At 48.7% G+C, this 11,727-nt stretch overlaps 1 protein-coding gene across 5 annotated transcripts; it reads right to left on the minus strand.

The window, feature by feature from the left end:
- Positions 1-247: 247 nt before the first annotated feature.
- TPM4 (tropomyosin 4) lies at positions 248-10,873 on the minus strand. Of its 5 annotated transcripts, XM_027724496.2 has the most exons (10): positions 9,558-10,873; positions 8,670-8,827; positions 6,530-6,655; positions 3,461-3,594; positions 3,089-3,206; positions 2,616-2,686; positions 2,318-2,393; positions 1,961-2,023; positions 1,808-1,877; positions 248-641 (listed from the first exon to the last, which is right to left on the minus strand). In XM_027724496.2, exons 2-10 carry the CDS (start codon positions 8,781-8,783, stop codon positions 559-561), a joined length of 855 nt encoding a protein of 284 aa, XP_027580297.1. In that variant the 5' UTR covers positions 8,784-8,827; positions 9,558-10,873; the 3' UTR covers positions 248-558. The 5 variants fall into 5 exon arrangements, with proteins under 5 accessions (XP_027580297.1, XP_027580296.1, XP_027580299.1 ...); XM_027724495.2 differs by lacking the exon at positions 9,558-10,873 and having other exon boundaries at positions 8,670-9,173; XM_027724497.2 differs by lacking the exons at positions 248-641; positions 9,558-10,873 and adding an exon at positions 1,105-1,337 and having other exon boundaries at positions 8,670-9,171.
- Positions 10,874-11,727: the final 854 nt, after the last annotated feature.

Here is an 11,727-nt window from a genome sequence, read left to right on the forward strand (position 1 = left end):
CCATTGGCCGAGCCAGGCGGGGAGCGCGCGGAGCCGGCTCGCCATTGGCGGACGGCCCCCTACCGGGTGTAAGCGGCGATGCCATTGGCGCGCGCCCTCCTCCCGGGTGTAAGCGGCGCTGCGATTGGCTCCCCGCGGGCGCGCCTAGTCACTTCCTGCGGGCGGTGGCAGTGACGCCACTGCTGCCACTGCCCAGCGTGACGTCATGCGGAGGGGAGCGCCACAAAAACCCACAAGGAAACCTCGGTTCTGAGAGAAATTTTTAATATGGAAGGGCAGGGCCGGGCGGTGCCGCCACTGCCCGGGTACAGCTTCTACCAGGTTATACAAAAGGAGTCATGAACCGTGCGGGGCAGCCACGGGCGGGGCACGCAGGGGCTCCACGGGGGCTCCCTGGGGAGGTCTGGGGGAAAAAGGTCCCCGAGTGACACCCAGAGCCTCCGGCGTGGCTGTGCTGGTCATAACTTAATTGGCTTTCCCAGGATACAGAGAGAAAGAAGGAGAGAGGAGCGCTGCAGGGACGGGGCAGTTCCTTGGCCACTGGCAGGTCCCTGCCTCTCATATACAGTTCAGTTCGTTTAGCGTCTGGTCCAGTGTCTGGTGCAGGCCCAGGTTCTCCTCTTTGGCTTGGGCAAGTTTTTCTAGTGGGAAAGAAGGAAAACACAACTTAAGCCACGTTATTTTACGGCTTTTTCCTTTTAATAAAACCTGTGGTAACTTACCTTCGTGTTTAACAGACCTCTACAGCTGGAGCATCTTTTGGCAATTGCTCTCATTTAGGGAGGGTTTTGGCCATGTCTCTTGTGAAGTGACAGACTTGTGTTCTGACTTAATGTGTGATGTACAGGACACATCCTGCTGGGTTTTCCTTGCACCGAGAGGTTTTTAACCAGGCAGATGGAACACAAGGACACACCAAAAGCACCCAAAGCTTTTTGCTGCCACCTGTGTCCTGGGAACACTAAAACTGAGGTGTTTGCCAGTGCCAGGTCCTGCCCTGGCTGTGTCTGCCCTTCCCTGTGTGAGGAGCTGAACATGTTTTTGGTGGTGTCACCAGCACAGTTTAGGTAAGTCCCAAGGAAGGAAACCCCAAAGGCTGACAGGTAGAGGTATCGTGTTTTATTGAGCTCAGTGCCCACAGAGGTGGAAGGGTCACTTGTGGAAGTGGCACAGGAGTGACAGGGATGACAGGCAAGAAAAGCTTGAGAAACGCAGCGAGAGGGAGCCCCCCCTGTGCCCCCACACAGGGGCAGGTCACAAAGAGGTCATGTCATTGAGGGCATGGTCAAGCTCCTCACTGATGGCTTTGTACTTCAGCTTCTGAGCGTAGAGCTCGTCTGTCGGTCAGCAGGGCCAGCAAAAAATGCAGGGAAGAGAGGAGGCCACAGGAGGAGGAGACAGGCAGAAGGCAACAGCAGCCAAAGCAGTTGGGGAGGAAAACAAGAGAAGAAAACAGAGGCGTGGTTGAGTATCAGAAGGGAAGCAAAACACCCACACAGCTGCCCGGTCAGGAGCTTCACCTACGTTTCCTTTTTGCAATCCCACAATTATTTTCTCAGTAAGCAGATTAAGTAGGGTTGGGATCTCGAGCCCTGGAGTCCCTGAGTTGGCCAAAAGCAGGTTGTTGTTACCAACTTTTTTGCAGGAAAACCTCTTTCAGAACTTGCCAGTAGACACATCACACCCATCTACCAGTACACCTGATGAGTGCTGCTGCCCTTTGCCAATAAAACCCACCACTCACTCCTAAAATTTGTTTTCTGATTTGGAACCAACCACTTTTAAAGAAATTTGAGCCATTCCATACCTTCCAGGTCATCAATAGACTTTTCCAGTTTGGCAACGGTTCTCTCTGCAAATTCAGCACGAGTTTCAGCCTAAAAAAATTTGAAATAGAGTCACTGGATGCTCTTAAAAGAAATGATGCCAAAATACAGTTTTTGGGGATGGCCAAACTCACTTCTTTCAGCTTGTCAGAGAGAATCTTGATTTCTTCTTCGTATTTATCTTCTTTTTCCGAGTACTGTGAAAACAATAAACATTCTTTAAGGGAAGTTGTAGCAACAATAATAAATGTTTATGAAACTGTGACCTATTTATAACCACTTTTCCTTTTACAACAGCTGCAAACACCATTTCCGTGGTTTTCTCCTCTTCCCCAGGCTTTTCAGGCTGGTGTGGGCAGAACTGATGGAGCAGGAGCCACAGCCAGGCAGCTAAAACCTCTCGCTTGCTTTGTATTTCTGGTTTATTTCTATGAATTTTATTTACAAGTTTTGGCTTTGTCTGTACCCCTTGGTTTACACCAAGAACCAACCTTTTCAGATTGAGCTTCCAAAGACTTCAGGTTGTTTGTGACGTTCTTTAACTCCTCTTCAAGGTCACTACATTTACTATGGGGGGATAATAAAAGTATGAATTACTAGTGTGATTTAATTTGCAAAGAATCTAAAACATACAAGGCAGGAGGTAGTTAAGTCTGAAAGGAGAAAAGTGGGTATATCATGTACAAACAAGCTTTTCTACAGGTACTGATTACATGGCTGCCTACCAGGAGTAGATTTTTCTAATGAAATATAGTGTTGACCTTCAGTGTATTCTAAACAGTTACTCACACTTCAGACACCTCTGCACGCTCCTCAGCTCGTTCCAGTTCACCCTCCAAAATAACCAGTTTACGGGCAACCTGTAAAGACACAACAGCTCTGTCAGGCCAGTCTGGAGTTCACAGAATCCCAAAATGGTTTGGGTTGGGAAGGACTTTAAAGATCATCTCATTCTACCCCCTTGCCACGGGCAGGGACAGCTTCCTTACACATTTCTCTCAAAGCACTACACTCCTGCTTCCTTTGGAATGAGGAAATTGGAATCAATCACACCCCCCCAGACATAACAGACTTCCCAATTAGTTAAGATTTTGCAGTGCTTTTAGCATCAGGACGCTGCAAAGTCACTATTAAAACTCCTCCTTGCTGGGAACGTTCCAAGGTTGGAGCATCAACGAGTGCACAAAGAGGAACTAAAGTGGGGAGTGAAGTTGTTGTTCAGAGCTCTCCTGAACGTTTCACCATTTCCTTCTCCCTTTTACCTCCTCGTATTTGCGATCGGCTTCCTCGGCAATGTGCTTGGCCTCCTTCAGTTGCATTTCCTGAATCTCCATTTTCTCTTCATCTTTCATTGCTCTGTTCTCAATCACTTTCATTCCCCTGCAGAAGTCAAAGCGTGTTTAATGTAGAAGCGTTTTAGCACTTCTATCTCAAAGGTCCTGAACTGGAATTTGATATTTGTAACCCAGAAATGGCCCATTACGACCATCCATGTTCTTCAAGGCTAAAGGAATTACTCACTCAAGCTTATAAAGAAGTTCTGAGTCTCTGATCTGCAGATACTAAATTATACAGGAATATTTTATTCATATACATTAAATTTTTTACCCAAAGAAAGTCCCAAAGGGCCATACCTCTCGCTCTCATCTGCTGCTTTCTCAGCCTCCTCCAGTTTCTGCAGGGCTGTGGCCAGTCGTTCCTGGGCACGATCCAACTCCTCTTCCACGAGCTGGATGCGTCTGTTCAGAGCTGCCACCTCCCCTTCGGCCTGTGAAACAACCACCCAGAGCCGGGGTTACACAGGCCACTGGCTGCTGGAAAACCTTCCCAACTAAGCAATTCCCCTAAAACTGCAATGGCATCTCCCCGGAGCTCCAGGGGCCCTTCTGCCTCTGCTTTTTGTTTGCTTAAACTGTGGCATCTCAGGAATGTCAAGGTATGGAGTGTGTGCTTGTCCTTTCTTTTTTTTCAGTGGTACTTATCGTTCCTGCCACACAGCAAAGGACAGGACTGCCAGAGCATCGAAGGATTTTTGGATCACTTTACCGGGCTGAATCTATCTACAGTTAAAAAATGAACTGTTCCCATAATGGCTTAGTTCCAAAACCTTCACTGTTGGTTTCTCTGCCCTTGGTTCCATCCTGGACCACAGTCACAACCCACTGCTGAGGTCTGAGCCAGTTCCTTTTCCATCCTGGCTCCTGAGCCTGCAAACACTGAAGAATCTTCATGGTCAGCTGGGCCTGACAGTTGGCCTCAACATGGCAGAGTCAGGCTTTTTTGGGGCAAAATTAGATATGTTCTTAAAATAAGTTCACTTTGCTTCCTGTGCTACTTAAGGAATTAGGCAGAAAGCATTTCTTGATAAGGTTTGTATATTATTGAATAAACTGCTCAGTAATTGGAGTGCTATTAATGTATAAAAAACAGACTAACTTATAAATGGAGAGATTGCCAGGAGAAAGGCCTGATACAGACAACATGGACAAACTGGTGTTTATTAATAAACACAAAATATGTGTTTATTAAGATATGGTTCCATTAATTGCTTGTTTTTGAAGAAAAATAAAGCCCTGCTTTCATACCTGCCAGGTTTGTGCACTTTATTGTCCCCAAATCTGAGCAGGATTGCCATCTCTAAGATTAACTTTTTTTAAAAAAAAAAGACTTTTATGGGCTACAGACTCTGGAAGGGTGATTGTTTTATGCTTTATGGTAAAACACTTTAAAAAAAAAAAAAAAGTGTTTTGCTGCAGCTTTGCAAATTTGGTCACTGACCACTCCTAAGCTGGAGGAAGTGGTTTCCATTCACAGCTGAGCCATCTTGGAAAGGAGTTCAGTGGCTGATCCAAATGGAAGCTGACCCAGGATTCCTCTAGTCATAAATTATCCAACATTTCATTTGTTTTTTACCCAGTGCTGTGTTTAACTTCCTCGATTTACACACAAGGCATCGATCATGTACAAAACTGGCATCTGTTCTGTGGCAGCAACTCCTTCCTCTAGACAGGGCACTTTTAAGTCATATTTTAATTCAGCAAGATTCCAAAGCTCTGGAGCCGGGGCCACTGGGAAGCTGGGGTGAGCCTGGCTCCACCTCTCCCAGCAGCAGCCCGCAGTCCTTATACGGTAAAACTAACTCGCTGACATGTGATAAAATAGCAGGAAGATGCCGGGAAGGCTGATTACACACAAATCTAAGTGAAACCAGCTGTCCAGCCCTGGGAGAGCCGCACGCTAGCGGAGAGTTCGCGTTTCTCTGTGAGAAAACCGGGAGGGAAAGTTATTTTGCAGCAGTTCGGACATTCCCCAGCTGTGCCGGAGCCAGCGGTGCGGCGCCGAGAGGCGGGAACTCCCCGCTCCGTGTCATGCAGCGCTTTTCCCTAATTAAACAGCCATTTCCTACTAAACTCGCAAGCGCTCCCCGGTGCCCACGGGAGCTCGAACCCGTGGCCGATGGGTGTCCCTTTTCCGCAGGGATCGGCCCCAAAGCGCGAGAAGCAGCGGGCGCCGGGGCCGCGCCCGGTTCCCCCCGGGACGGGACCGGACGGGACGGGGCGGGCGCGGCGCTGCGGCAGCGCCGGCGGCTCCCGCGGGCCGAGCGTGCGGAGCGGGAACAGCCCGGGGATGGAGGCAGCCGAGCCGTCCTCCCGCAGCGAGGAAGAGCCGGGCGCGCCCCAGCGAGAGAGAGCCAGAGACAGGAAGGAAGGAGCAGCCCGGGAAGAGAGCGACCGAGAGAAGGCGAGCAGGCAGCCCCGGGCGGTCTCACTTTCTCCCGCAGGTCCCGTTCCAGGTCCAGCTCCCGCTGGAGGACCTGGGCGCGATCCTCCGCCTCATCCGCCTGTTGCTGCAGGCACTGGATCTTCCTCTTGACGGCTTCCAGGGAGCTCGGCGCGGCCATGGGCGCGGCGCAGACGGCGGGCTGGGCGCGGAGGTGCTGCACGTGGCGGCCCCGCGCCTTTCAATGGCCCGATGACGTCACGCGGCTGGAGGTGGAGGTAGAGCTGGTGACGTAGCACCGGGGAGTCGGCGCAGGCAGGGCCGGGACGGTCCCGCCCGTCCCCCGCCATCCCTATCCCCGTCCCTATCCCCGTCCCTATCCCTGTCCCTGTTCCCATCGCCATCCCCGTGCCGGGGGGATGCAGCCCCCGGCGGCCGCGCTCCCCGGCCCCACCTCCCGCTCCCAAAAAGGGGGGGTTCGGGGCTGGTGACGCCGCTGCCGGGCCCTGCCCGCCGTTCGTCGCTGCCAAAGGCGGCCGAGGTGTGGCGGGGAGCCGGGGCTGCTCTTTAACCCCGGGGATGGAGGCAAAGGGCATCTTTACGCCACAGCTGGAGCCCTGCTGCTGTCCCGGCTTCCCGCAAAGATCACGATTTCGTTTACTTGATTAAAGGAGATTTCAGCTTTCCTAAAGAATTCCCACCCACAGCACTCCTTCCCCCCGGTTCAGTGCCATCAGTTCTCTGGGTGTCCATCGAGCCCCGAGTGGCACCGTGTCCCGGGGGCAGCTGCGTGTGCCGTGGGCTCTGTGCAGAACAGCTCTGGCTCCCTCTGGCAGAGAGGAGAGGAGAGAAAATCCCTGCACCACAACCCTGCCTTTCTATCCTCAGCCTAGTGCTGCAGTATAGAAATTCTCAGCCGTTCCTCTAACAGTGCAGTACCTACAAAATACACAGAGCAGAGTTCCAGGGAAGTGGGTACATACATCAGTGGCCTTCTTCTCAGCCTGCTCCAGTTTCTCCTGGGCATCTTTGAGAGCCTCCGAGTACTTGTCCAGCTCATCTTCAGTTCCTTTCAACTTCTTTTGCAAAGCAACCAGCTCATCCTCTACCTTTCAAGAGAGAAAACCCCCAAAGTAAGCATCCTGATGTAGTATCAGATACAGTTTAATATGATAAAACCTCTCTTTAGTATTAGTTTAACTTCATTTTAACATACAAAGAGTCACAAAAGACCAGATCAAAGTTCTGCTGGGGACAACAGTCTGAGAGTGACTGGTAGCAGTTGCCGGGGAAAGATCACTGAAAACATCTCACCCTTGAAGAACATTCTCTGACACTGCACAGATGGGATCTGGTTTAATATAGAACTTGGTATAAGCCCCTTTTCACCCCATTTTTATTTTGGACACTCTGCAAGAATCAGTTTTACAGCATTATTATAAATGTTTTTAAATTATGCCTCTGTGTTTGTTCCCAGACTTGGTGATTTATCAGGAAACTGTTCAATTCCTGTACAGCTGGAAAAAATGAGTGGTGGTTCCCTAATCACTTTTGTGGGAGGTTCAGGACACTTCAACCCAAATGGAAGTGGGAGGGAACAGGGCTGGCCCTGCTGTAGAAGGGACCCGGCGACCTCGGGAGGTCCCTTCCAACCTGGATTATTCCCTAACTGTGGCCCAGCAAGATATGCTCCATCCTACCATGAGGCTCAGACTCCTCCATACCATATAAATCCATATTATTCACTAGAATGGTGCTATTTATAACCTGCTGGGAGACTGTTTAATGACAAACTGCCTCATGCTCCCTGAAGAATTCACGTTATCAGAGGCTGGCTGCTGATAAGGGTGGGCCTGCAAACCCATCTGCTCCATCCTTTCATTTGCAACTCAAAACAGCTCAGTCTGCTGAGAAGCTGATTTATCTGTTTAGCTCCACCTTCACACAAATTTAGTCTATCAAAATAGTTTGTGTTTTGGTGCACTTCCTTCATTTTAGTTTCAGTGATGAAGACATTTTTGGTAGTGTGCTATTCTGGAACGTTGTTACGTTGCAATAGTTTTACTCAGAGTAACCAGAGAGTGTGAGAGAACTGAAACTTTGCTTGGGTGCTCTAACAGAGGGACAGTGAGCAGCAGGATGAAGGTGATGCTGGCTTTGTGTATGAATATTAAAATCACTACTTGAGTACTGTGCCCACATTAAAAAAAAAAAAGCTGAAAATTTTGAGACAATTCAGAAAAGAGGAGTAAGATCAAAGATTTATTTTTTCTAAAGAAAAAGAAATATTAGGCCAAATGAATGCTAATAACCTATTAGAGCAGTCTGGAAGATGTAGTAGAAGCAGCCACATTTGGAGAATGTAAAAGGGAAAGGTGGTAATTTTACAAGGAGTGCTGTAAAAACTTGAGTGTAGTCAACTTACATTTCAAGATTGTTCTGAAAATACCAAAGCTCAAATAGGAGGCAGACACCCAGAATAAAGACATTGAAAAGCAAAAGAACCGCAAATGTTATCGTTAAAATTCAGCTAAAAGCAGAGCATCCAAATTAAGATATTTTTGATTATTCTTGACAAAAAATGATAGAACATATCTACTGTTGAGTCTTAGTTGGCACCTCTAAGGGGCACTCTGTGCACCAAAGACTTGAAGTGAACTTTATTAATTTGCTTCAAGGAGAGGCTTAATTAATGTTTAGACACGGCTGACTCTATTAGCAGTAGTCCTACAGGTGTCAAGGTTTGTAGCTTTGATTTTGAGTAAGTAAAGGCCTTTTCCATGGAATCAAAAGCACAAGAAAATTAAGGCAGATTTAAGAAAACTTAGACAAAGTACTGCTAATAAATCTGAGGATGATGTTAAGATTTAAGAAAACTTAGACAAAGTACTGCTAATAAATCTGAGGATGATGTTAATTTTGCAAAGACTGAGATGGCTGACAAGTTACTGCCTAGACCTGGCTGTATAAGCGTAACAAAAAGGCAAAAAAACTTCAAAAGAAGATTAACAGAAAACCTGACTTCAAATTATTTTGCTTTCTGAATCAGAAAATTGCAGCACAGTATTTTGTGACACTTATTTTCACAGCACACACACAGCCAGTGATTTTATTTCCACTTACCTGCTTGCATTTGTCCTCAGCTGCCTTTTTATCCGTCTCAGCCTGCTCTGCTCTGTCAATGGCATTCTCCTTGTCCAACTTCAGCATCTGCATCTTTTTCTTGATAGCTTCCATTTTTGCCCAAGGCTGGGTTGGAGCTGTCTCGCAACTGAAAGAATCTGATGAGTGAAATTTTAGATTTTTAACAGCTTGGGCAGAGAAAGAAGTTGTACCCCGGCAAGCTACAGGGAAAATGAGCTCAAGTGGTTGCACAGGTCTTTAAACCCAGAGACCCCTGGACAAATCCCAGATCTACTGGCCCCTTTTCTGATCTTCCATCCACAGCCTTTCTAAGGAATGAGCTGGAACAGGCTCACTAGAGGAATCTTCACCACTCCACCATCTCCTTATTTGGGTCCTGTTTTCTTAAAGAGAAAACTGTTTCCATTTTTAAGCTTCTGACAGAAGCAAAAGTGTTGACATATGAACACATGCTTGAAAGAAAGCTGATTAGCACCCGTTGGTGTGTGCAGAGCAATTAACCAGCCCGGCAGAGCTGGGGGGATGGCCTGGCTCCTTGGAATAATGGCATGAGGCTAATGGAGGAAAGGGAAGGATCCTTTTAGATTACTCCAAAATAAAGCCATGCATAAAATAAATCAACCAATCAGTCAATCATGTGCTTAAGAGGTAGCCAAATTTATGTTATAAAAAGATGCAGGATAGAGACAGCAGGTTTTTTGCTGTAAAAATAAGCCCTGGTGTTAAGGAACTAGCTATAATCTGTGATAGTATAACACATAACAGAGCTCAGATTTAGATACCAAGTTCAGGCTCAAGGCATTCTCTGAGTTTGAGTGCTTGTCCTTGAAATTTCCCTCACTAAACACTTGGGGAACTGAATAATACCTGAAGTTGCAGTCTGATGATCACCGTAAATTATTTCTTCTGCTGTTTGAAGGAGTCACCTTCTCTCTGTCAGGCAAGAGCAGGCTCTGGGAAGAACATCAGGAGTAGTTCCATTGCCAGAGGACACCAAGCAGAGCATCCAACAGCCCCAGGACAAGCCCTGTTTTCCTTTTGCAGCTCTATTAAACACATCCCCCAAACCCCATGCCCTCTCCATCCCTTCACATGCTCTCGCTGAGCCTCACAGCCCAACACCTGCCTTGTCCTGACTGTAGCAGGGCTGAATTACTGCACCTTCCAGGGCGGCCTAACAACACTCGCTGACTTTGCTATCCAGGGACCTGCATGGAGTCATGGAATATCCTGAGATGGGTTCCACAAGGATCATCGAGTCCAATTCCTGGCCCTGCCCAGGACACCCCAACAATCCCACTCTGTCCCTGAGAACGTTGCCTTAAATGCTCCTTGAGCTCTGGCAGCCTTGGGGCCGTGCCCGCTGCCCTGGGGAGCCTGGTCAGTGCCCCAGCACCCTCTGGGGGAAGAGCCTTTTCCTGAGATCCAGCCTTCACATTCCCCCGGTTCTTTGCCCAATCCAGGTCCTGTTGACCACCCAGTCACTCACAGCCCGAATTCCCCTGTACACCCTCACAACCCCTCAGTCCTTCCCTCAGAAGTGCTCACAGCATCCCCAGCCATGAGGGCACCAGGAGACTCAGCACAACACTCAGAACTCCCCCATCCTCTGGGGTGAGCTGGCACGGCACCAAAAGGCCTTCGGGAGAGAGTTTTATGGGAAAATCTGCCCTTTATTTAGCTAAACACGACTAGAGTGGACATAAAGCCAACACCAGCACAATGCCCATGAGCAGGGCCCGAGCCCCACAAAGTGCCCTCACAGCACCCACTGGGCTGCCCTTTGTGAATAATTGTGCTGGGTTTGGTTGGAGTAGAGTGGCTGGTGTGGGGCTGTGTTTTAGATTTGTGTTGAACACAGGGTTGATAATATACTGATGTTTTTGTTATTGCTGAGCAGGGCTTACACAGAGCCAAGGCCTTTTCTGCTTTCGTATGGCCACGCTGGAGAGGGGGCTGGGAGTGTGTGGGAGGGGGACACAGCCAGAGCAGATGACCCAAATTGGCCCAAGGGATACTCCAGACCATATGACACCATGCTCAGTATCTAAAGTGAGGGGAAGAAGAGGAAGCAGGGGGATGTTGGGAGTGATGATGTTTGTCCTCCCAAGTAACCATTATGTGTGATGTGGCCCTGCTCTCCTGGAGATGGCTGAACCCCTGCCTGCCCATGGGAAGGAGTGAATTAAAAGCCTTGTTTTGCTTTGCTTGTATGCATGGCTTTTGCTTTTAATTTTTGCTTTCCCTATTAAACCGTCTTTATCCCAACCCACGAGTTTTCCAGCTTTTACTCTTCTTATTCTATCCCTGATCCCCTGGTAGGGGGAGTAAGCGAGCGGCTTGCGTGGTGGTTGGTTGGTGGCTGGGGTTAAACTACGGCAATGATTTAGTGGGTTTTAATTCAAAATTAATTAATTTACCAAAACCAAGCCTCCCCCCCCCCACTGTCCGATGAGGGTCTCGCCCCCCGCCCCAAAATGGCGGCCGGGGGCGCCCCCAGGGGCTGTGCTGAGGCGGCGCCAAGATGGCGGCGCGCCGGGATTGCAGCTCTTGGCGGGCTGAGGGCGCTCGGCCCGCCCCTCATCCGGCCCCGGGCACCGCCTCACGAGCGGCAGTTAGATGTTAAATAACGCCGAGCGCAGCCGCTTGGTGTTTGTGTTTGTTTGTTTTTTTTTTTTTTTCTTCCTTCTCCTCCTATATATAAAGCAACAATCGGAATTTTTAACGGTTCTAAGTCGAGCGTTTGCTGAGAAACCGATGCTGGCTTTTGCCACTTACTGTGTTCCCGCCCCTCAGCACACCTGATGTAATTAAATCTGCATTTTCCCCTCAGAAATCGCCACATTTCTCTCCCCTCCTTCAGCCGGGAGGTGCCGCTGAAACGACATGGCCCCATGGGCTTTTTTTTCCCTATTTTTCTCCAATCCTGATGATTTTAGAAGCTTAAATGATTCTGTGATTTGAACAGTAGAAGATAAAACCACGCAGGCCCTCAGCATGGAAGTGGGTTTAAGGTGTGGGTTTAAGGTGTAGGTTT

Source organism: Pipra filicauda, unplaced genomic scaffold, assembly GCF_003945595.2.
Source record: "Pipra filicauda isolate LSUMZ 115617 unplaced genomic scaffold, ASM394559v2 scaffold285_size1263560_pilon, whole genome shotgun sequence".
NCBI classification, from domain to species: Eukaryota; Metazoa; Chordata; class Aves; order Passeriformes; family Pipridae; genus Pipra; species Pipra filicauda.

Excerpts from the sequence above, each read along its gene's own strand:
- TPM4 (XM_027724496.2), bottom strand. The coding sequence starts at position 8,783 with ATGGAAGCTATCAAGAAAAAGATGCAGATGCTGAAGTTGGACAAGGAG. Across the intron at positions 3,595-6,529 it reads CTGAGAAGAAGGCCACTGAT|GCCGAAGGGGAGGTGGCAGC; the intron begins GTATGTACCCAC and ends GTTGTTTCACAG. Across the intron at positions 1,878-1,960 it reads TCTCTGACAAGCTGAAAGAA|GCTGAAACTCGTGCTGAATT; the intron begins GTGAGTTTGGCC and ends AAATTTTTTTAG.